Genomic DNA, 25,133 nt, shown 5'->3' with positions numbered 1-25,133 from the left:
TGTTATCTAGTCATTGATTATGATATAGGAAACCTGTCAGTGGCCTCTTATGATCAGGAATTATAATAAAAATATGCACTATCTTATTGCACATGCTTAGAACAGTATGGCTTTATATGTAACATTCTCCAAAGTACTTAAGAGATACAAAGAATACCAATAGGACTTATATTTCAAAACATTGAGTCATCTATGAAAATGGGAATCAAGTTCCTGAATCCCTTAAGTGCTTATTGAAAGTTCTGTAAATTTCTGTTATGAGATCTTTAAACTTATAAAGAAAAAATTTTCATAACTGCCTCAAAATATTTAACAAAACTGCTCATTATATACAGCACATTCAGCACTGGAATGCAGGTTTAAAAATATATCAAATGCTTATAATCAGGCCTTTAGTAATTTCTGACATACGAGACAGGCTTCCACATCAGCTGAAAAGGAACTTTGTTCCCTCTTATTTATCATCTGCTCTTTCTCACCATCAATCAAAGCAAATGTTGGGTCTATGATTAAAAGAAATAATTAAGGGCGGAAGGTTGAAACAGGATTCTTCTATTTAGGATTTCTTTGAGTCAACATTTTTTTACAAGCATATAAATAACAATCAAGTGTACTTTGATATGTAAAGAAGAAATATATTTTATCTCCCTGATAGATAACATTTCTCAGAGATAGTAAAAACTCTCTGGAGCTGTAGCTACAAAAATTTGGGTTTGATGCCCAGGTTACTTCAGTGAATCAGAGTTCTGCTGCTCCTCAAAAGGAACAAGCTTAGATGAACTGCACAGACAAATCCTCTTATTTCAGGTGCTGCTTCCCCACCCCCTTTCTTTTTTTGCTCGACAGTGTTTCTTTCAGCCAGATACTGAAAGGAAGCTGAGGATACTCACCATCTTGAGTAATAAATGACAATGCTCACTTCAAATGTTCCCCTGCCAGATGTATGTCCCAAAAATTTCAGAGATTATTTCCTTGCATAGAAAAGAAACTCAATGCAGTCACCCCTAGCAATCAATGGAGATAGCGGAAGCTTTTCCTAGGAAGATTAAAAAACCCAGAGTGATCTGAATAGCAAACCTGGATCTACGCAACAGAACCCCCACTTCCTCAGACATCCCCAGAGTAACAGTCGCCTGGCATCACCCTGCTCTTCAGACACCTCAGGGCTTGGGCCATGATGTGAAAATGAAAGTGAGTTTACAAATCAGAAGGCATATAGAAAAATATCTGCTAGTTTAACAAACTGGGAAAGCCATCCTGAAGGTACCACAATGAAACAATCCTGATCACTTTACAGTCCAAATCCCAAACTGATCACAGAGCAACTACGAAAGGCAGAACAATTCCGTGGAGGCACCAACATTCTTCCACATTTTCCTGATTCAGTCAAGCCAACTTCCTTTGGTGCAGCGAAATTACAGAACACCCCAATATTTTTATATTTCAGAAACCAGTATTCACAGTTTTAAAATCCACATTATTCATCTCATTGATCAAATAAAGGTTTTCTTTTAAAACTCTACAAAATTAAAATAAAGTTGTTCTGCATCTTCAAATTTACTATGAAAACAGCATCTCCTATCTGAAGGATGGAGAGAGATCAAAGCTTTCTAATGGTCATTTTCAGAGCCTCTAGCTCCACAACCCATTTTCAATCTACTTCTTTTGGAGTTAAACTTGCAGGGAGCCTCGCCTGCCTTCTCACTTGTAATCTAGGTTATAGCTCTAAATGCAATTAAAAAAAAAAAAAAAAAAAAGCTCCAAACCCAGACAAATATGGTATATAGCAAATAAAACATTTCAAGGGAAATAATATTGGTTTTCTGAATGGGAACACAGGTCATAGCATCTCCTGTTATGTACTGGACTGTTAACGCTCCATATAGATGAGAAGCAAGCCAAGTCCCTGCTGTACATCTGTGCCACCCTGCCATCCCCAGGAGGATTCCCTTGCCTTTCCAATATACAAGAAACAGTAAATTACTTCAGCAACCAGTTAAAAGCAAACAAGTCTTTAAATGTCAAATGACAGTAATCACAAGTGCTTTAAAAAACAACAAAAAAACCCTACCCCCCCAAAAAAAAAAAAAAAAAAAACCAAAAAAACCCCAACACAAAACAAAACAAAACAACTCAGAAAACTGGGTATAATGTAAATGAGAGACTAACTCAGGCTAATTGCCATCTGGTTTAACATTGGAGAGCTGTGCCTCCTGCATCCCAGAATCATGTTATTTTCAGGGGAGACATCTCATTTGGGCAAAAAAGAAAAACAACTGGGTGACAGTCACAACAGTTAACAGGGCTCAGGGGCTTTAAATGCTAGTAACAACCACTGGGATACAGCACTGAAGTGCTGAATTCAGAGTTTAATGGGTGTCCTAAGTAGTTCCAGATTTCTGGCACCATTTAAGGTGACACAGGCAATGCACAAGCTTGTAACAGAACGGAGAAGGATCCTCCACAAGAGGCAGAAGCACTAATTTCATTTTACTCCCTTCTGCCCTGTTTTTTCCCCTCAAGAAGAGCAGTCGAACCAAGTGAAAATGAAGCAAATTTACAACAGAGACAGCTTGCAAAGTACTGCAGGATAATTTCAACATCATCACAGAAACATCGAATCACATTACTTTTACAACAGTGAGAGAGGTTGACCTGGCACACAGTTATCAAGGGCAACTTCATTTAACACCTTGTTACTTCTAGTTCCTCTGCTCTTTTGTGTTGATTTTACCTAGAAAAAAAGTGTTTCAGAGGGGAGAAAAAGCAACCTAATTGTCAACTAGTTATTACTAGAGAAGCAACAATCCTGCAGTCTTGCTTATTCATTCCCAAATATAATTGGCTATAGGGAAACTATTTCAGCCTCAGTGAACCAGCCTCAGCAAGCATCATTTGTGATTTTTTTTCCATGTGCTGTCCAATCCTTTATTTTTTATTCAGGCTCTGATACGTTCTGTTTATCTACTGATATCTTTCAGAAACTTCTGTTGTGGTTTGCTACACACCCTGGAACTGGGCTGCTGCTGGCATCAGCAGGGTCCCTGCCTCATTGAATCCACAGGCTCATGGATCCAAATCTGCCAGTTCACTCGGGTCACAAATTTGACACATTTTCTGTTTCTGTGTGAAACTTAGAAATGCCTGAAGGAACCCACACGTCAGACACCGGTGTGAGCCTCCACTTCCACGACTCAACACACATTCAATATGGTTTTCTACCGAATTCAACAGAATCAAACATCTCGTTATAGAGATTAATTTAACAAGCTATTAACACACTGCCAGTAAGGATACACCAGAGTGCAGAGAAGGAAGATTGCAGAAACCAGTGCCCTGATTCAGCCCCTGCTCACGGGGTGCAGCTGCAGTCCCAGAACGGATTACCACCCTCTCCCCACCACCAGCCCAGGAGCACAGGGCTCTGCAACAAAAGGCCCATCCTTAGAGACACTAATTTCTCTTGTACACACAGAGGATTAGAGTCTCGTCACATACGTCGTTTATTTCCTTTTTCATTTAATACTTGTGTACACCTTAGAAATGATACATTGATATTACAGGCTAATAGCTCATGCAGCTCAATAATACGTCTGTAAAGTTCAAGAAAAAAAAAAGCTCCACCTTTTCAGATTTCATTCTCAGGATGTTGTGAGGAAACATGTGCTTAAGGTTCAGCAGAAGTAGCTTCTGACCCCACCTCTCACACAATTTTTTGTCAGGACACTGACAACTTGTAAAAAGCAAGTTACTTTATTTCTTACCTCAGTTACCAGCTACAAAAGGAATGATGTATATTATGATGTATATTGCTCATTTACTTGCTTTTAACTGTCCTATATTAGCAATGGAATCATAAATGGAAAACTAACTCTTGTCTCTCAAAAACTTCATTTCAGTAAACTAAAATCATCATCCTAACATTTTATTCACTCTTAATTATTATGGGTGAAGCATTAGGAGACCCTCCTACTGTACCAAAAAGTTGCTTATCTTTATAGTCCACATGAATTTGCTTTTAGAATACCAAAAGAACAACAGCAGCAACAACAACAAAACAAAAAAAAAAAAAAAAAGGAAAAATCTTTCTAAATTCAATTGATAATTTTTAGTCTAAGTTACTAATAAGGAATAAACAGCAGGGATAATTGTTAAGTAGTCGGTCACAGCAGCTGTATTTCTGCTAAGAGATAGAGATGCATTTGAGCACACCTGGCAGCTCTGGTCCTCTAATCAAGGGCTCCCAGTTCTACTTCAGCAACAGAGGATTTGCTGGAGCATCCCACAGCTTCCTTTTGGTCTGGCTTCCTTCCCCCAGAAATAAAGAAATTGGTGGGAGTGCCCACTCTCATCTTGGTGTGTAGAACTGGGAAATACAGAGGCTCTGAGCCACAATGTAGAGAAAAACTTTGTGTGACAGTATCCCTTCATACCATCCTACCAAATAGGTGCTGGGATTAAAACCAGACTCTTGGTGCTCTTCCTCTGTGTAGGTGGTAAGCTGGACTTACTGAGCCGTCTCACAGGTAGTTTCCTGAGCTATGAAACGCATAACATTTAAATGTGAATGTAGTAAGTGTCAGAAGTACAAATGTATTTTGCATCAAAGCTAAAATAGCTTTAAAAAGATTCCTGAATGTCCTATCACATCTGCTCTCAGGGTTCTCCAACTCTGAGGCTTTCTCATTTTAAAATTTGTCTTGTAAAACTTAAGCCAGGTTCCCAGCTTTGAAGTGGGGGGTGGGGGTGAAGCTGCATTTACATCCATACAAAAGGACCGTTTCCCTTCAATGCTCATCACTGTACAATCCTTGATTTCAAGGTAAATACCTGCTTCTTTGCAGTCTGAGCCTATACACCTGTGAACAGACCACATATTGCCTCTAGCACAGGTCACTGCACAATGAAATTTCATGACACTAAAGAAATAAAGGACTGGGAGTGATCCCAGCAGCTGAGTGCTGCCCTACTAGGTGTATCTACTAGTTGCATGAGACTACAGAGTCTGAGTCTATTCATTCAGTTTGTGGGAGCCTGAGTTTTGCAAAGGCACCCATGTGGGGCAACATGCCAAACCTGCAGCAGTCCCTTTGTTCAACTGATGTAAATCACCTTTTTAATACGTCCTGCAGCTGAAGCCATGGGAGCATAGGTGCCAAGGAGGCTCCATCCCACTGCACCCACCAAGAGTACCACTTCCAACTACGTTCTGCTCTGCTGAAATCTCACTTAAGGTCTTCAGGACGTATTTTCATCTAAAGCACAAGGGTCACAGGGTAAACGGCTGCACTGGCTACAGGAGACAAATCTAGTGCCCATGAAAGAAAACAATTCTACTGCTAAAGAACTGTTGGTAGTATATTTATCCTAATCTCTCAACACAAAAATGTTTTCAGTGACTTGAGGCAGATCATTTTGCAGGTGAGAGATGCAAACTGTCGGGAAACAGCAAAAGGCAATTAGCAAATCACTCTCTCTTTTGTAATCACTGATGAAATTTCCATTTTTTTTATTCTGTACTGCTCATTCCCCCAAACAAGCAAGACATCACCTTGAAAATGAATGCAATTAATTATATTAGCTGAAGCTTTTAAAACAGAATGGGTTCTCATTTACATTCTTGGCAGAAATTCAATAAGATTGCAGTACTGTAACGTTGATTGACTGCTGTGGCAGTTATACCAGTATTCTGAAAAAAAAATATTTTAATGTTCATTATGGGATTTTTAGTGCTAAGTACTTTGAACTATTTTGAAGTAAAGCTGCAGTGAAAAGACAATGGAAAAGATGGTTCCAGCTTCAGTAAACACACAGTAAGCTGTTTCCTTCACTTCTGCACCAAGCTCTCCGTTTACTTTTAGCTAATCAAAAATCAGCTGAATTCTCTCACATGCCTGAACTAATTGCTAAAGACATCTACCAAACCTACAGTTTTCACCTACACATCCAAACACTTGCCCTCTCCTAGCGCAACCACAGCTCTCTTGGTACGAGTGATCACACAGCTTTTATTTGTGTCCAGGCATTTCCCGAGCTCACTTCAAACAGCGGTAGCAATACAATACAAATGTAGTACAGCCACAGCAATACTGTCCTACTGCCTCCACAACATAAGCTAAAGGTAACAAACACAACAAAAGTTGTTATACTGTCCTGGAGAGCAGTTTTTGTAGCAAACTTTCAGTTAGAAACAATAAACAAAGGCAACAGTGATTGTGCACGTTGTTTTGAAAATATAATCAGTTTCTAAAAACATTATTATTTACTGCGATGTAAACAGCAGGGTAAAAATGTAGACTGTTTTTTGGATTTCAGGTTGCAGAATGAGGTAATGGCAGAAAAAAATCTAATTGCAAATTGGGTACACCTTCTACAGCCCTATAGCCATAATCCTGCGGAATTACACTTGTACCACAGATGCCCAAGGTGGCTCGGCTGGGCTGAGTTTCCAGCAGTAAGTGTACGTAAACTGAATGAAAAGACTGAAGTCGCTACCCTAAACCACCTATTAAATAAAGCTCTAAGCTGATAGGTCTTATCACTTTCAGTTCAAGCAGCTGTACGGGAGTACGTGCATAAACCGCCCAGCGCAGTGCTCGTAGAAAACTTGCTGCAGCTCACTGAGCTCTATATAGGCTACTGCACCTTATAGTACCTTCACCACCCTGATGCATGCGTCACCGTTGTCATATCTGACCTTAATTTAAGAAAGCCTTAAATATATTTATCATTAAGGGAGATAATACTTATTGCCTTTACTTCTGGAATAATGAAAAAGTATTCAGGAAAAGCAGGTGGGAGGATTAAGTCTGCTATCTCAAAAGCTATGAAAAAAAATTTTTACAAAGGTGTATAGAGTTGTAGCATAGTGTTGTTCACATCCCTTTTAATTAAAAAGGTAGTAGGGGAAAAGAATCATTAGGCCGATTTCAATTTGAGCAAAGAGTTAATTTTGGATGAAAATGACAGCGGCTTCTCTTTTTCCACAGAAGATGGAGACTGAGTTGAGTCCATACGAAGGACTTGATGCAATGTGTTATTTTTAATACAGAAGGCATCAACTCTGTTTCAGAGGGAGGATGTCAGTGGTTCATCTGTTTCTTAAGTCTCTCTCAGACAAAGGGAAAAAGAGATCTAAAGAGACAGCTAATGGAGTAAGAAAGCCAAAATAATTCTCAGGGTATTACCTGTATTGGAAAGGCTCTCACAGAGCAGTGTCTGGATCCAAAAGAGAGTTTGTAAGCAGTTCACACTCATCTTTGAGCCAATACTAAGATTTTAGCTATATATTTTGATCTCTTTGCTTATAGAGATGTCTAAGGAGTCTAAATATAACCTAGAACCTGCAGGCATGTGGTGTATCAACTTTAGCAATGGGCCAGACGAGATGCAAAGCTGTAGTCTGGACCTGCACTTGCCAGGATCTCACAACAGGTGATGAGAAAATCAGTTATTTGACTTAAACCAGTTGCACGAAGCAATTTTAGTATATTTGAAATGATATAATGAAGAGAAAGTTAAGCTTTTTGTCCTAACAGACTGCAAATTTGCAAAAACGCCTGTGCACACTGAAGACAGTCTGGAATGCAGGGAGTGAGACAGACTGAAGTTACCAACTTCGTACGTTCATACCCTGCCACCTGGGTAAGCAGGTTTCGTGTCCTGCATGCTGTGTCCCCCACTCCACATTATCTCACAGCCTGATGCTTCTCAGCCTGTGTCGTATTTAGTTTGCTGTACAGGGCAGCAGTGAAGTCCCTCAAGCACTACGACACTGACACTTTTCTTGGAATGGTCACGGGCTTCTGCAGTACATCTGAGAATATAGCACTGAATTCCTGTAATTGAATGCTGGTTAGTTTTATTTTTCTGAAGACTGGCATGTCTCAATCAAACAGCCTGGACCACTACTACATGGAAGAAAATCAATACATGTAAAGAGACAGGACAGCCTGCTTATTCCACAGATGCTACCTTAGCTTGATGGAAGGTAAAAAGATAGTATTAAAAAAAAAAAAAAAAAAAAAAGCATAAAAGATGGTAATCACAACAAAGTTCCATTTTTTTTTCCAAAATAAGTATGACAAATTATTGTATATGGGTAAAACACATCTGCCAACACTACGCACCTTGTACCACATTTCTATAGATTTGACGGGAAGCCGAGCTGGGACAAGACCAGGATGGCAAACCAGTTAGTGGGAGGTTTGGGCGGCAGAGACATTGCCTGCAGAACGGTGGCAGACTGCTGTAAAAGTGACAGACGTGAGACCATATCTTAACATACTGGCAAACTTGTTCCACCTGGAAATTGCAGTTTTAAGAATACAACAGATCCACCTCAGGGGAAGATTAGTTTTAAAGCCCTGAGGCTCTAAATTATGGTAGAGGTGTGTTTTGAGTGAGTTTGTCATGTCTAGAGGGAAATTCAATATGATTGCTGAAGCTCCGAGATGCTTCTTACCTTATGCGTTAGAAGTTCAAATATTTGGAGAGAAAAAGGCTTCCTCTTCAAAGACAGGATTGGAGCACACACTTTTTCCTCTTCTAGCAAACAACCAGCTTGAATAGAAGAGATTATGCTTGAAGTTTTAAAAGGAAATCAAATCAGACAGCAGTATTGCTATCTCACAAACCAGGCCAAGCACACATTCTCACAGTCCACCCTGCCCAAGCACTAAAGCATCAGGGACAGAGAACGCCCTATGTGTAACAGTTCCTACTTATTTTTCAGAGGGTTACAGCTCGTTTGGAGCAGCACGCTAATTAATACAACCAGAGGCAAAAGTTTCAGAAATCTCCCAACAGCACACATTAGCATATGCTGCCGAGAGAGACTTGATAAAGTTCAAAGCTTATCTTGTAGCCTGCACGCTCTGTGTTTGCTCAGAGCAGCAGCTGGCCAAGCGATCTCCCTTCTTCTCAAAGAGCAAAATTAAATTAGATTAGATCATCTTCTCTACCTTGTAGAATTAAGATCATGGTATGAAAACAAGCAAATTAGCTTTTGCAATCCTGTTTCTCCCTTAAAGGCTCTAAGGCTGAGGAATGCTTTCTGTAGGGACTCAGCCGAGCTGCGACAGAGCGTGCGTGTCCTGTTTCCCTGGCAATCAGAAGGAAACAGATTTACAGATCCACCTCCCACTGGACTCGAGGCTGCGAGTGACAGAGAATCCTGAGGGATGAGGCCAAAGAAGAAGAGAACGAAGGAAAAAAGGAAACAAACACTGTCTTGAGAAAAGACACCTGGAAATGGAAATGGAAAAGCTTCTTGGTTTGCTGCTATGTAAAAACCCTTTTGAGTAACAGGGGAAAACTTAGTTCCTAGACAAAGTAAGATAAGGAACGTGAATGTCACGTGAGACAAAAAGCTCAGAACACAAGGAAACAGAAGCAAATATGTAGGGAACAGGACTGTTTGGACTTCAGAATTGAAGAACAACAAACATTTATGGATGGTGAATGGGAGGGAGGGTGGAGAGTTTTGGTTCAGATATCACAGTGATGACAGATGCCGTATAGAAATCAAGCAAATACATAACAGTGAATGAAGTTCAAAGGGGGCCATCCAAATAAGATCTTATATTTAAACTCTAGTTTCTAGAACTGAATCACCGCACACCAAGCTGCGAGGTCAGTTGGCAGACACACTTAAACAAGCTTATAAAAATGTGTCCCCATTAAATTACCATGCTGCAGCAATTAGACACACTCCAGAAGACCATCCTATGCAATCTGTTCTAGATGAACAGCTAATGAGAACTAAAGTAAAACATTATTTTTTTTTTCAGGTTATGATTCCTCCATTGAATATTCCCATAGCAATGCTACTAAACAACTTAAATCTATAAAACTTAAAGGAGGAAAGGCATTTGTCTGCTGTGGACAGATGGAGTAGTAAAACTGGCCATGAGAATGCACAGCGATATTCATGGTACATCTTCACTCAGTCACCCTAGACTGCACCAAATTTAGCAAGAAGTTAATTTAGCTTGGAGTTTTGAGGGGGGGTTATGTTGTGTGCTTTGTTTGTTTGTCTGCTTAAATATTTTGAATATATCATAGTTAGGCTGGAGGTGATTTGAGCTTTATTGCCAAGGTTCTTCACAGCTTGATCTTCACTACTGTAACTGGAGCAGACGATAAGATGAAGATGGTATCGCCAGGAAAAAAAGCAATACAAAAAAAAGTCTCCTACACGTGGAAAACAAAGAGGGGGAGAGTAAAAAGGAGCTTTTGAAGGGTTTACATTTTCATATGCCATCTGAACGGCGAGTAGCTAAGCCTGAGTTTATGGGGCCGACTGGCTCGTGAGGAGGTGTCACGAGCAACTATCCTGTGAAAACGTTTATCACACTGCTTAAATGGTTACTAACTGGGGCATTGAAGATATGTGGTATAGAAGCACATTTAATAAATGGAAGCACTACATAAACTTTCAGTACATAAAATGTTTGTTCTAAAGCATCTTAAAATTAACCAGAGAAACAGCCCTGCTATGCCACGGCTCTGAACACGGCAGGCCACTCGCCGCCTCCAAGCCTGCCCTTTCGGCAGTGTGCAGCTTTGGCACATGGCTTATGCTGCCGCGCACACCGGCGCAGAGTGGGAATATCGAATAAAAAAATCCATTGAGATTACGGCCTGACTCAGCCAACAACCATACAAGGCAATAGGTGGTATTTTCAAAGATCAAAGGGATGTTGTCAGATCTTTAGTGTTAAGGATAGTCTTGTTTTAGAAGAATTAGATGAACCAAGGAGGCTCTTACACACCCGAGCTGTACAGCAGGTTTCCTATTCTGCTTCCCTTACAATATCCTTCTGATTGACACTGACATGTTACCCTCATGCTTGCACTGTAAGTAAAGGTGAGGTGGATGACCAGAGGAAAAAAAACCTGTTTATACAATTAGAAATATAAACCCTCTCTACAGCGACAGCGAAGCGTCTTTGTTCTTTTTGTACCAGGCTCACCCCAAAGCACCAAGTGCGAGCACTGCAAGTAAGGGCTTGACACCTCTCTGTATTTATAGACATTATACAGCTGAAAAGCCAAGCATTTCTCAAGGTAAATGAGGGCCCCAAAGGGCTTGTTTTACAACCTGAAATGCCTCGTTTTCCTGTGAATTCCCTGTGACTTGGCTGGTGCCATTTTTACTGCAGCTGCTCATCAATTGAGAGTTCACGTCATGAAACATGATAGCGAGAAAAAGAGCCAGTGAGAATTCATTGCATACAGCTTTTCATTTGAAAAGATTCTCAAACACATACAATTGCTTTATTTCACTTAATTTTCAACATTCATAAGCATAATTGCATTTATTTTTCTAGCCGATAGTGAAAACAAGTGATAATTTGTAATATTACAACTTTCATCTCAAAGGAATACAATCACAACAGTTTCCACTCCCTGCTAAAAGAGGTGAATGATATGGACAAGGCTGGATTGCCTATGCAGGAGATGCATACGTTATTTTCCCTATGCAAATATATTAATATTGTTACTATCAACTTCCATTTGTACATGTATAAATTACTTTTGCAAAATGGACTTATTTAAAGCCAGTATTTTTCATGTGCCAAATTACATGCAATAATAACTAATACCGGGAACAGCAAATGCTAATATTTCCTAAGCACAAAAAAACCTCTTCCCCCCCAAATTGTCAACAGCAACAGTTCTGAGTGGAACCAGTGAACAGAGGTTGTTATTACCATTCCATCCAAACAGTCTGCCTCCTTCTAACCAATCAGGGAATATTTGAAAATCTAGAGCAGGGACACTGCTCATTATGAATCTCCATCCTGTTTGTTTTGAAGCTGGTGGAAAGACTTCCAGTGATTTTACAGTACGCTATACTATGGTAAAGAAACAGCATTAAGTGACTTGTAACACTGGAATCCTAGATACTATACCATAGGTTTGTACACAGATGTTGCGTTAACACCCTGTTAAGTGGTGTGATGGTTTTGTGATAGAAATAATAAAAAAAAAAAAAAAAAGGAAAAAAAGTAAGACAGGAGAAGATGAGATTTGACTGGGGAAAAAAGTAGTGCATTAGCCAGAGAGTGCACTGCAGCAGCATCGAGCCGCTGCCACAGATTAGACCCAGTTCCCACCAATTTAAGGGACGTCAGGAGAATTTCACTGACTATGTTAAGCAACCACAAAAAGCTGAAAATTCATACAGACAGACTTAGCAAGGATCTGCTGTTAAAGCACGAGGGACTGAGCAACAACCTGAACTATTCTTTCTGCCTCTCTGTATTCTGCCCAGCCTCTGCTTTGGATGCCTATTTAATGCCTCCATTGCTTTCTTGGATCAATTCTGTGGAGTGGTTTTGCCTATGATTTCCTCAGTCTTTCCTTCTGTAAAGCCTGATCTGACACCGTTTGTCTGTTCATTCATAACCTTTCTCCTTCCTTTCTTCAGCTCTGCTCTGTCTTGGCTTTGGCCACCTGCCCAATGCAAACTTCTCAGGTCATTCTTCTCTTGGAACTTCTTTCTTGTTAGATTTTTCCATCCCTATCTTGCTAACCAACCTTCCAGGATAAAGAAATTCTCAATGCAGAGAAGGTTCACAGTTTGGAAAGAAAATAAATCAGAATTCTGTATACTTAAGAATTCACTCTTGAAAGGTTGCGACAAACACCTCTGCTCGCACTAGACCTGCAATAATCCCTGATCCTGTTGACTCCTTCAATACCACTAGATTCTACCTACTCCTTCTGAAACATTAGTTCCTACTTCAGTCCCTGCTTCTCCTCTGTTCCTTAATACCCACTAGCTTCACATTTAACAATTTCAGTATCCCTTCTTTGCCAGAAAGACCTTCCGTATCCCTCATTCTACCCACACACCTTGTTTACTCCTGTTCTTCCTTAGGCATCCTTCTCCTTTTGCTCTGAAGTTTCTAATATGAACAAGGGGTTATTAAATTATCAATCTGATCCTTGCTATAGAAGGAATTTCCACATAAATAAGTATTTAAAACAAAGTACCTTAGTCAAAGCTTGGTTTGCATTCTAGCCTTATTTCAATGAAACCATATTGATTTCAAGAGAATTTAAACTAGATTTCATCTTCTTGGAAGAAACCTCCTTTCCCTCTATCCCCAAACTCCTGAAGCTTTTGAAGTTTTTCACAAGAAAAATGGCCATACAATTCCCCAGTTTGGCTCTCAAACAAAAAACAGTTTTAACACACTTGGCATCTGGACAGCATGTCTTAACAGAACTCAAAATAATAGATGATGAAAACCGCAGCCTGCACGCTAAGATGCTGAAAGGCATCAGTTCCTGTGAGAGCCAACAGGTGCTGAGAAAAATTAATATGCTTCAGTACTGAAACCATGGAGGCAAACCACGGCAAACCACACACAACGATGGCTTTCTTGTCCCTCCTCCTAGCGTGATGCTGAATGATGTTTCAGCAGTGCTTTAAGAGTGTCACGGTCTCACTAATGGTGATAATGGAAAGGTCCTGACATTCACAAACAGCTCTCTTCCTGACAGCTTTCACAGGGAAGGATCAGAAATAGACTGACAACAGTTCAAATGTACCACTTAACACATCAAGGTGCAGTAACCACGTGTATTCCCCACGGACAGCAATCCCTTCAGGGTCATTAAAAGGCCTTTCTAGAAATCATTCTTTCAGATTCCTTTGATAATGTGCCTTTATACCGCAGATGTTCAGAGAGGGCTATACAGCCTTGCAAAGTTTGATTTCAGTACCAAAGCATCAACGTGGAAGTACTCTTCTGTAACCTCTCTCAATGGCACATAAGGAGAAATTCTATCTCACATTTACAATATGAACAAGTATTAAAATCCAAGGTGTAATTTCCCTTCAGCAGAAGGTCTCTAGAGGAGCAAGAATTCTTAATTAAATCAACTTTTGCATCTTACATCATGGAATAGCTAGCTACCTACTTAGCTTTTAAGTGCGATAGTCTTAATTTACAGGTTTGCAGTTTCACACGTACTTAGGTCAAATGGTCCCTCTCTGTTTCTATCCCATCCAAAACTAGTATGCTTAATCACAAAAGAGAAGTTCTAGTTGGTGTTAGAACACAGGAACACAAGATAGAAAGCAAATTATTTGGTAAGAATCACTCTTTGGACTAGTTGTTCCCTTTCTGCAATCAGTTCTGTGCAGAAGCAGCGATTGTTCATGGTCTTCGTTGCTGGCTTTCCCTGCCTGAAGAAGCAAAATTCTATCCTAATGCAGGTACAATTTAGTTACTGACAACCCACACCTGATATGTCAGTGTCAAAAAATAAGGGTGACAGTACATTCCTCGGAGGGACAGCTAAATCCTGATGCTGGGTTTGAACAGCCATCACAGAATCCATCACAGTAATGGCCTTTGGGGGCCTTACTAGATAGAGTAAGAGAGAGCAATTGAAGGCCATCGGGCAGAAAAACATCCCCTCTAGTTGCTTGCAAGGCTGCATTCCTCCCAAAGCCATATTCATAAACAGGCCGAACCAGCACCCTTTCCCGACAGTCTAAACATTCGCATGCACATCTGCTGAAATAAATCCAAGACAACAAACAAGCAGCCCCCAAAACTCTGGTTAGCTAAAATAGGCATCAAAGTCTGGAAAGGGGGAAGAACTATTTACTACTTCAACTATAAAGAACCCCAAAACACAGACATGAAGCTGCATAGTAAACAGCAAAATAAAAACGCACTGGGGAAAGCTTCCACAGTAATCCTTTTCTGCTTAGACCTTAAAAGCTGACAAATGACTTGGAGTTCACTACCTATCCCCAGACTAATCTATTTTCTTGTATGGAAAGAGTGGAGGAAAACATATTTGACTCATTCTTAGTAATTTCCCGTGCAAAAAAATTTTTTTTTCTTTTTTAGAAAAAAATTATATACAGACAGCTGAGCCAAATTTCTTTCTCCCTCTCAAAATTGGATCATGATTCATCATGCACACAGTTGAATCTTAATTTATTCCTTTAACAAGTTTGTGTATTTTCTTGTAAGCAAGGATTAATACACTCAGATACGGGAAAACGTTAAGGTTACTGTGTTGTCTTTCCAATTCACAAACATTGAGTCTAACCCCTGTTGGCATTCATTCTAGCCTGAAGAAAAGAAAGAAAAAAAAAAAAAGACCAACGATTGACCTATGCACAGAGGTCCTCTGTTCTTTGTAGAGGTTAACACACAGTTATCTTCTGAATGAAATTAAAGGACCCTGCCTGTCTTCAACATGGGCATAGAAGGACGGTTATCACCTTCCTCAAGGAAAGCTGTTCCATAATTATTCATTCACGCTGCAGCTCCGTGGTGCCACTCAACAGCAAGAGGAAGGTGACATCGGGAAGCATGTGGCCTATTAGGCAAACATAAAACTCCACTCAGTTCAGTGGAGACCAAGTAGAATTTAGCCATCTGGTATTCATATATACATCACCTCTATGATGTCTGCCTGCTAAATGAGTAGTTCACGAAGCAACACTAATGATGATAACCCTTCTGTTCTTTCAGCGAGAAGCTCTGAGAGGCCTCCAGTTACTGGAACAAAAGAACACACCCACTCCAATGTGGGAAGAGTCCCCATGCCTTATCTCCATTGCAAGAGAACAGAAAGAAATTCCGCTGCAAGTTCCCGGTGAGGCGGAGCAATGCATTCCAGGGAGCGGTGAGTTGCACACACTGAACAGCTCCTGACCTGTGTTCCCTTCATCGGGCCGTGCAATGCGCTCACGTAAGACAGCACTCGGAAGCCATTTGTGCCTTAACCTTGCCATCTACAAGCTCCAAATGGCCACCATCATCAACAGGATTCGGCACAGGCGGCTCCTCCAAGTCCATGAGGGGCAATTATGCAGCAAACGCTGACTGCGCCTCCGAGGGGTGAACCAGACCCACCAGCACTGCAAGTGCCACGCACACTAACGGTGTACTACGTTGCCTACAGGTGTAGTACACCTGCCACCGCCTTCTGCAGCACCACAACAGCTTGAATCCTTTAGCTCACCTGTGAGCTGAGGGAGCCCACAGACACTACGTGTGCACTTCTGAGCCACTGCTCCGGCACTACCTGTCTGCTACTGGATAATCTTTACAGAAACACACACACACAAAAATCCATAAAACTACGTATCAGTGGCATGTCCCACAACTACGTTGCATCTTCCAACCCATGAGGTAGACGTCACAACCAAGTTTGGCTCTTAGAAAGGTAAAAATGCATCAGTTCCTACCACAGAAATACTTTTGGTCTATAACAGGTCCTGCTTCTCTGCAGAAAACATTTGGACTCTCCATGGAATAAGTTAGCCAAGCGAGGCAATTTGCACTTGCTAAGTAACATGCAAGTGTTGTAATTCTGAACACTAAACTTTGTTCCAAACATTTTGTTTATCCCTAAATTCATAATATCTAAATCTCTGTTTCCTAGACAAACAGAATATCTACTTAGAAAGCAATTCAGCAAGAAACAGCAGTGATATGGAGCATGCATATAAATACATGTCTATGTATATATACACACGTATAAACAAAGTAAAGCAGCACTTACAATAAGAGTCAATTTACATACATGAAGGGAAGCAAGTAGTCGGGCAGATGGGGCCCAACCTTCAGCCCCTGTGCTGATTGCTGATCTGTAACTTGGAACGGGGAAACCTCACAAAAGCAAAATTGAGATCAACAGAACATCTCACACCAAGGAATGCTGCTGTAGAAAGGCACGTGGCACCATGGCTTTGTATTCAGAGTAGAATCGTATTTAATAAAATTAAAGTAATTACTTCCATCTAGTCAGCCCTGGTTAAGTCCCCGTTGGAGTTAATTAACAAATGATGGTAAAATACTTGGAACGTGCAAATGTTAAATGCTTCCATTATTATTCTTGCCACTGCTGCAAGAGCAGGCAATCCAGGGTCCTTGGAATACCGCAATGGTGTAGCGGGAAAAATCAGGCCACTGCTTTTGCCTGGCTCGTTTCAACACAACACGTGTCCCTTTGCACTAACCAAGTACCTGCCCCAAAACCACAGAACAGCTCAGGCCCTGCTCTGCCACCCAGGAAACAACTTCTGTGATCCAACATCCATCCTGCATCAACTCACAGCAGCACATAAAGACATAATATTTACAGAAAAAGGGAATGAAACTGCAAGATGTAAATAGAGAGAAGCAGGAGAAATCTGCTTGCTGTGCTTTGAACTTCTATAAGAGAATTAGTCTTGTCCCCCGCCAGCACTGTTACACAGACTATTGAATCCTCACTCGGTAACACAACTTCAGGTAAATAATCCAAAAAGGTAATCAAGCAGTGATTAAAGGCATAAGGTAGAGGGAAGGAAGCGAGACGCTGAATTAAGAAAGTTTAAAAGGCCTGGGTCATGTTTAGTCCTGCAAAACAAGGACTTAACTGCACGCAACTCTACAAAAGAAAGGAATAACTGATTATCCTCCCTAGTCGAAGATGGAACAAAAAAATAACGAGGTGAAGCCATAAAAGGTAAATGAAGACTGAGAACCTTTATAATTCAAAGAGTGGAACAAGCAGCCCAAAGGCTGGAGAATACTCATCACCGAGGGTACTCAGGCTTAAGTAAACACCCATCTGTTAAAGAACATTTTGTTATAATCGCTCCTGCTATTATGCAAGGAGGTGGAATGAGAGGCCCACCAAAGTCAGAGGATTGGGTACCTACCATTCATTTATTCGCCTTTTTGAAACATTTATTGAGAGCAACAAACATCTGGTTCTTAATCCTGCAATTAACACTGTTTCCAGCCCTAAGGAATTAATCATAGAATTCATGGAAAACAGTTTATTTGCTAGCAATGGAGTAAAACAAATTGCCTACAAACTTCTATATTGCTAATAGAGCAGTTTAATTGTTTTTTGTTTTTGTTTTTGTTTTTGTTTTTTTATTTTTTTAAATAAAGAATAGAAAGTTGTCCCTGGGCAGAGACCTTTGCAGCAGCATGTCAGCAGAGAATTACACAGCAATGTAGGCTCAGGCTCTCATTCATGCGACTGACCTCCTTTGAAGAGCACTCCGAGATCTAACGGTGAAAAATACTGTAAAAAGTGCTGGATATTAGCATTAGTATTCAGGAGGACTGAATTCTGTGGCTTGCTGGAATTCAAAGGGACCTGCTGGTACTTGTGAAAGCCAATACATTTCACAGAAGAGCACAGCTCTGACAGCAATGCTAATGCAGGGGGGCTGACCAGGGTGGGGGCCAGCCACGCTTCTCCCCAACGCCCCCCGGCAGGCTGCACTGCAGACTTAGTATCACTGAACCGACCTAACGCGCACTTTTTATTTTTACCATTTCCTCAATGTAGTATTTTAATCTATTTCCAGCTACTAAAATAAGATAGTATCTAAAATACCAGCCTGATAAAGAAAACCTTTTACTGCTTTTGTTCTCGGAGCCCTACGCATTCTGGTGGTCCTGTTGCCGCTTTTTGTGCTGAGCAGCTTTCCTGGCTATGGCTGGCCACCAGAAGATACTTATTCCATGAACACCTCTTTGTTACCACCTCTTACACCCTGCAGCTCAGTGGATTTACACCCTGCTGCCTTCAGCTGCTGTAGAGAAATTAAATGGAATAGAAAGTCAATCACCAAATGTTCTAGTACTCTGGTTTTAAAGATGTCCCTGCTTGTAGGAGTGGAACGTACTGTTCATCAGTTTATTCTCCTGGCTTTGCCACTAATGAATTTTAAGTAAACACCCCTTATTCTCACAAAACAGATTTTCAATGAGTAACCAATAGAAACAACATGCATTACGATTCTATCCAGCAATACAGACCCTCGATAACAGCTCTGAACATCTCTGCTAGCTTTGGGGAGTCTAATTGACCACAATAATTTACCTCAAGGTTAGCATGATTAAGACAGCTCTCGAAAACATGCTTTTGTTACTAGAGCCTTCTGTACACATTTGCTTTTGGTCAATCTTTTCCTACCTACCGATTCCACCTTTATTCTGTGTGAATACTAAGACATCAATTAGTAACATGAGGAACCGAGTCATTTCCCTTATACTCCTTAAAATCCCTTTAGATAATATTTTTTTATCAGCCCATTCCCAGTTGATGGCTGCTTTACCTTTGTTTCTTTCTACAACAAAGCTTTCTGCCTTTCTTATTTGATGTCTAACCTTCATAAAATTTGCTGGTGCTGTAACATATTCATATACTTATTAGTACTACTAGATATCATGGAATGATGTACTAAGGAGAAAAACACACAACTATTTAGTTTTAGAAGAAATAAGTCTGAAAGCCTTCTATTAATTTATATTTATATACATTAATTATATATATAAAATTATAAATTAAAAATTACATCACAGTGTTTTGGGGTTATCTTTATGGGTTTGTTTGGTTTTAGCAAGGGGGTATGGGTTTGGGGTTTTTTTAGTTTTCATTAGATTGCGTTTTGGGGCTTTTTTTACCATGCCATTCCAGACTGCTGTCTATTGATTTCTCCATGGTTCCAGCATACTTCAGCTGGCGATACACCTTCATAGGGAGACCAGGAAGATAGGTTTACCTTAACATTTAGAGTTGGCAACATACTGAACTCACGCACTGCAAGCCCTCCTAGTTATTTCTTGCTTTCCAAATTACACCAAAACTGCGTTTCACTTCATAGAATTTTGTAGGTTGGAAAAGATCTTTAAGGTCATCAAGTCCAACTATTACCCCAGGACTGTGAAGCCCATCACTAAACCATGCCTTTAAGCACCCAGTCAACATGGGGTTTTGAACACTTCCAAGGAGAGTGACTCCACCACCTCCCTAAGCAGCCTGTGCCAATGCTTGGCCACCCTTTCCATGAAGAATTTTTTCCTAATATCCAATCTAAACCTCCCTGGTGCAACTTGAGGCTGTTTCCTCTTGTCCTATTGCTTGATACCAAGGAGAAGAGACCGATCCCCATTCCTCTAGATCGCTCTGAGATCAGTTAATTCCAAGATCTATGCCTCTGTGGCTAGGTCTTTTCCAGAGGCAGGGAATAGGACGCAACAGGATAGAAGCTGAGGAACCACAGAGATAAAATTGTCATCTTTAAAAAAGCAACAACATCCAGAACTGATTAAATACATTCTTACAGAAAAGACCAGAGACCTGCACCTTTCACAATTAATGTATTTTGGGATGCCACAGCCAAATCAAGCTGTGCTAGCTGTTACATACTTGGAAAGCTCCTGTTCTGAACAATTTCCAGTAATGAAATAACCAACCCTTGGTGACAGAGAAGCCACAGCTAGGCTGGTATCTCATGCACTTATTTTCTACTGACTACAAGCACACAGGGATGGAGGCTGGGCTGCCCTCACGGCTACAGCAGGAGCTGTTGTTGTATCAGCTCTGCACGGTGTCCTTAACCGTGCTAGGCAGCTAGCAATTATAAGTGTCTTACCCCAATAATTACAGGCATAAGAATAGCTCTTGAACAACATTATATTCCGGTTCTGCCACGTAGCTCGTGCTTCTCAGAGTGCAATGCACTAACCAGAACAAATATTTCTTTCTTAGGACTGAAATCAAAGTCTTAACTGCCTGGTCAGGTGGGTCTGTTTGCCATCATGTCCGCTAAGCGGGCTTACACTGCTATTTTAGGTGGCAAGGAACATAAACTGATTTTTACAAAATGTTAGTGTGCTTTCTTAAAACCAAGTTATTTTTCAATGTGAACAAAGCATTCCACAGCACTTTTATTAAGTCTAGAGAACTTATTCCCATATATGACATAACAATAACTTCCAATGAAAAACAAAACTCTTGGAAATTACCATTACTGTGAGCTCTTCAGACAACGTTCCAAGTATCACACGGAACAGTGTGCCATTATTTGATGTCCCAAATATATGTTAGCAAATTAGATATTCTGGTAACTCTTACTGTTGGAAATGCTTTTCTTGCATACAAAAATGTCAGTTCCTGAAACCCCAGCCTAACCAAAGACTAGCTACTACGGCTAGTTCTTTAGGAATTTTCTTGTCTTTCTCAGAATTAGAATTTAAAGCAGTCAGTTAAGAGCTAAATTGATAACTGGGAACTCCAGTATTCCCAGACATTGCAAAGCTGTACTTTTTCTAGCCTCTCAAACCTACATCTCCTCAGATAAAACAGCGCTGTGATCCTAAAACACACAAATAGCTGAGGCCAAACCTCAGAATATTGCATTTGAAACATTTCTTCTCTGTTAAATGCAGGAATAAAATAGAAATACAGAATGTAAAATGATTCAGCAAGCATGTCACATGGCAAACATTGTAAAAAGCCATTTCACATTTACAAATTCTGTTGTCAGATTATTTTGAACACAAAAGTTATCTTGTTATCACCAAATAAAACCTCACCCCCTTGCTGTGGGTACCCAAACCCAGTACACACCCACAGAGGGTAACAGCCCATTCTCTCAGAGCCATACCTCCCAGCTGCCGCTGAGGCTCCCTACTTACCAGTTGGGACAGCAGGATCCATTGTTGGCTTCTCCCAGGTATTGATCTGCTCCCAGGTAAATCCATTGGTCCCCAAGGCCACACTATAGCCACAATTACTGTAGTGCTCATCAAAGGAACAGCCACCTAAAAACAAGGAAAAAAAAAAAGAATATATTCCTGTATTAATTATTTTTGTCTCTTTACAGTAAATAAAACTGATTTTCTGCACATTAGATTTCAGATAGCAGAGAAGATATCCAGGAAATATTTTTGTACTTTGCACACTTTGTATCCATTGGAAGCCTTTTTTTTCTTCCCTCCATGCTACTGTTTCTTAGATCATTTCCTTTTATTTCAACCTATTGTCTTTACATTTTCAGGGACACATGATGTGCACACGCAGGAATATTTGTGTTTGGGTCCCAATAACCAATACTTCATCACATAAACCTCCAAGTCAAACATTAAAAAAAAGGAAGAAGGAAGGGAAATGGTAAACAAGCACAGCATCACTGTTCCTACAGTGAATCCTCACTCCTTTACACTTTTAAGCATTGAATTACACAAGGCTGGGTTACACCCACAGAAAATGTGACCATCTCTTACGCGTAACACCACAAAGCTCTGTATGGCATGATCATTCCCCAAGGTCTTTTGAGTAAATAGTTTTGAGTGCAGCCCTCTAGTTTCTCAACAAGAAGAGAATAACAAGAAGTGGATGGCAACTAGTGTTCACACCTTCCAGACTGTTGACTAAGTGATCCTTCCCACTGCAATTCCTGAAATACTTGGAAGCAGTTAACTACCATAAATAACCTGGCAGCTGCCTGAACACTTGCGAATTCTTGTGAGTTAAGGGAAACCCATGAAAGAAAATGAAATTTTGTATTCCAATGCAGATCTTCAAAGCTTGTGTCACACAGACAAACCAAGCTAGTTTATTCCCTGGTAGGACAGTCCTATACTGGTGTCCCTTACATTCCCTTAAGCACATTTCTCTTCACGACACCCAACATAGCCTGCCAAACATATTTCAGTACCTGATCCATCAGACAATGCCAACAGTGTCTCTGCAGTGCTTTGGTTCTCTCTCTTAGGGAAGCAAGGATAATTTTTCTCTGCAGATACTAGTCCTCCAAAGTCAACTGGACACATCTAACACTTCAGAGCTGCAAGGACCAAACAGTGCTCAAGGCAACCCTGACTCGCTCTGCCAGCCAAACTGCCAATTGCTCTTGACACTAATCAGGGTTACATGTGCAGAGATGCTCCTGACTCTTTACTCCTTCCCACAGGCTGCATTGCCTACATGCAGACAACAAATAGCTGGTACATGAGCGATCTGCAGCGCCTTTGCAAGAAGGATTATCCAGCACCAGGGACGCTGAGGCCTTCTTTAGTTTTCACCTATATTTTCTGTTTTCTGGTTCCCAAGAAAGCCTAAACTTGTCTCAGTTCCCATGGAACTCTTCATAGATGTCAAACACAGATATATTCCGTGTCAGTAATATTTTTTAATATAACCTAATTCATATATACTCATATACATTATAATAATATATTATATTAAAATATGTACTGTATCACATATATTATAAAACAAAGAACTGTTTGCTGGCAAAGGATGGGGTTCACCTGCATCAAAGGGGGGGGAAATTCTAGGTGAGGAGTTGAGGAGTTTGCAGAGCTTATCAAGACAGCTTTAAACTAGGTTTGAAGGGGAAAGGAATAAACCCAAGCTCACCAGAGATGAGCCTGGGGGTGGCACACCAGTGTCTGAGGTGAGATTGAGATCGATAGCACAGCTGAAACCCATCTATGCCAGCACCTGAAGCAGCATGGGCAACAAACAGGAGGAGCTGGAAGCCATCGTGCAGCAGGAGAACCGACACGGCCACCACCACAGAAACGTGGGGAGAGCACTTGTGTGGCTGGCATGCTGCAGTGGCTGGCTGCAAACTCTTCAGAAGGGACCAGCAAGGAGGGAGCGACAGCGGCGTAGCTCTGTGTGTCAGGGAGCACTTCAGCTGCCTGGAGCTGGATAATGGTGACAACCAGGTTGAGTGTCCACGGGGAAGGGCCAACAAGGCGAGTATCCTGGTAGGACTCTGGTACAGGCCACCCAGCCAGGATGAAGAGGCAGATGAAATGGAATCACCCTAGTCCAGGAGGAAAGAGTCAGTGACCTACTGCTCCACTTGGACACTGGTGTGGCTGCACCATGAGCTGTGTGCAGGATCGGGCCCCTTGCTCCAGGAGGGACATGGAGGGACTGGAGCGTGTCCAGGGGTGGGCAGTGGGGCTGTGGCACAAGGCTGATTGGGGGCGGCTGGGGGAACTGGGGGGGCTCAGCCTGGAGAGGAGAGGGCTCGTGGGGGGGAGCTGATTGCTCCCTACAACCACCTGAAAGGGGTTGTTGGTCTCTGCTCCCAGGTAACAAGAGACAGGGTGAAAGGACACGGCCTCAGGTTACGCCAGGGAAGGTTTAGATCAGGTATTAGGGAAAATCACTGAAAGGGTGGCCAAGCACTGGCACAGGCTGCCCAGGGAGGTGGAGTCCCCACCCCTGGGCGTGTTTAAAACACATGTTGATGCGGTGCTTGGGGACATGGGTCAGCGGTGGGCTTGGCAGTGCTGGGGTAACAGTGGGACTTGATGATCTCAAGGGTCTTTCCCAACCTAAATGATTCTTTGCACACTCCAACTGCAACTGTTTTGCTAAGCTGTTCTACAAAACTTCATGTATTATTTCTATTTAAGTATATACTAGAAGGATTTGTTGGGTAGAGCACCTAACATCCCAAATACTCTGTTCATAAAGAAAAGTGATCCTAAAGATCAAACTTATCCTAAAAAACCCCAACAATTTGATTTGGTATATTGCATATTTTCATCATAAATAGACCTGATTATAGCAGACTCCATGACCCTTGCAAGCTTGCCTGTCTCTTTCAGTAGAGTCCTTGCAAACGTTTCTGAAGTGTCATTATTTTACACTATTTCAATAATTCTTGCTTTGAAGTTACCGTACTTGTGAAGCTTTCCCAGCTGTCAAAACGAACAAGATTACATTTCAACTGTTTCGCTATTTTTTAAATTTAATTTAGGTGAAAAAGTTCAAATTTAAAGTATTAAATATGCTCATTAAAACATGTAAGGGAATATAAAGTATTCTGGATTGCATGGGAGTAATCCAACTGAAAGTCACCTTTCTCACAGCGAGCAGGTATGAGAGACGGTATCAAATACTCTGCTCTCAGTCTCCAAGTGGAGCATTCTACTTTTGATAGAGTCCCTTTAATAGCACAGCTTCAGACAGACACCATCACCACCCCACCTCTGTTCAGTATGCTCCAGGGCACAGGAACAGTGTTCTCTGAGCTATTCCTTTGAAGCGATCGTAAACAAATTCTCTGATCAAGCCAGAAAATTGTACGAGGCCCCACGTACACAAAGAAAATTGCACAGGTGCTGCTACAAAGTCCCAAAAGCAAAACAAGCGATAGCAAAATACAGGGTAGCAGTCCTCATTTAACAGGGAATGTTATTGTCAATGTCTTGGGATAATCGGCTCAATAGGTGATTTTATAAACGCTGAGGTAGGTAAAGTTGGAGGAAGAGCTGAAAAGGGATGCAGTGAGAACTTCTCTAAATTAATTGGGAGTTTCCACTGTT

The 25,133-nt window shown here is 41.0% G+C and overlaps 1 protein-coding gene across 2 annotated transcripts in view; it reads right to left on the bottom strand.

The window, feature by feature from the left end:
• PTPRT (protein tyrosine phosphatase receptor type T) overlaps positions 1–25,133 on the bottom strand; it is a 453,418-nt gene that overhangs the window by 304,485 nt on the left and 123,800 nt on the right. For both annotated transcript variants that reach the window (XM_055722799.1, XM_055722800.1), the window contains exon 2: positions 21,477–21,602. In XM_055722799.1, the coding sequence (XP_055578774.1) occupies positions 21,477–21,602 (126 nt within the window). The remainder of the gene's footprint in view (positions 1–21,476; positions 21,603–25,133) is intronic.

Source organism: Falco cherrug, chromosome 10 (assembly GCF_023634085.1).
Source record: "Falco cherrug isolate bFalChe1 chromosome 10, bFalChe1.pri, whole genome shotgun sequence".
Taxonomy (NCBI): Eukaryota; Metazoa; Chordata; class Aves; order Falconiformes; family Falconidae; genus Falco; species Falco cherrug.
This window is presented reverse-complemented; position numbering and strand designations above follow the sequence as displayed.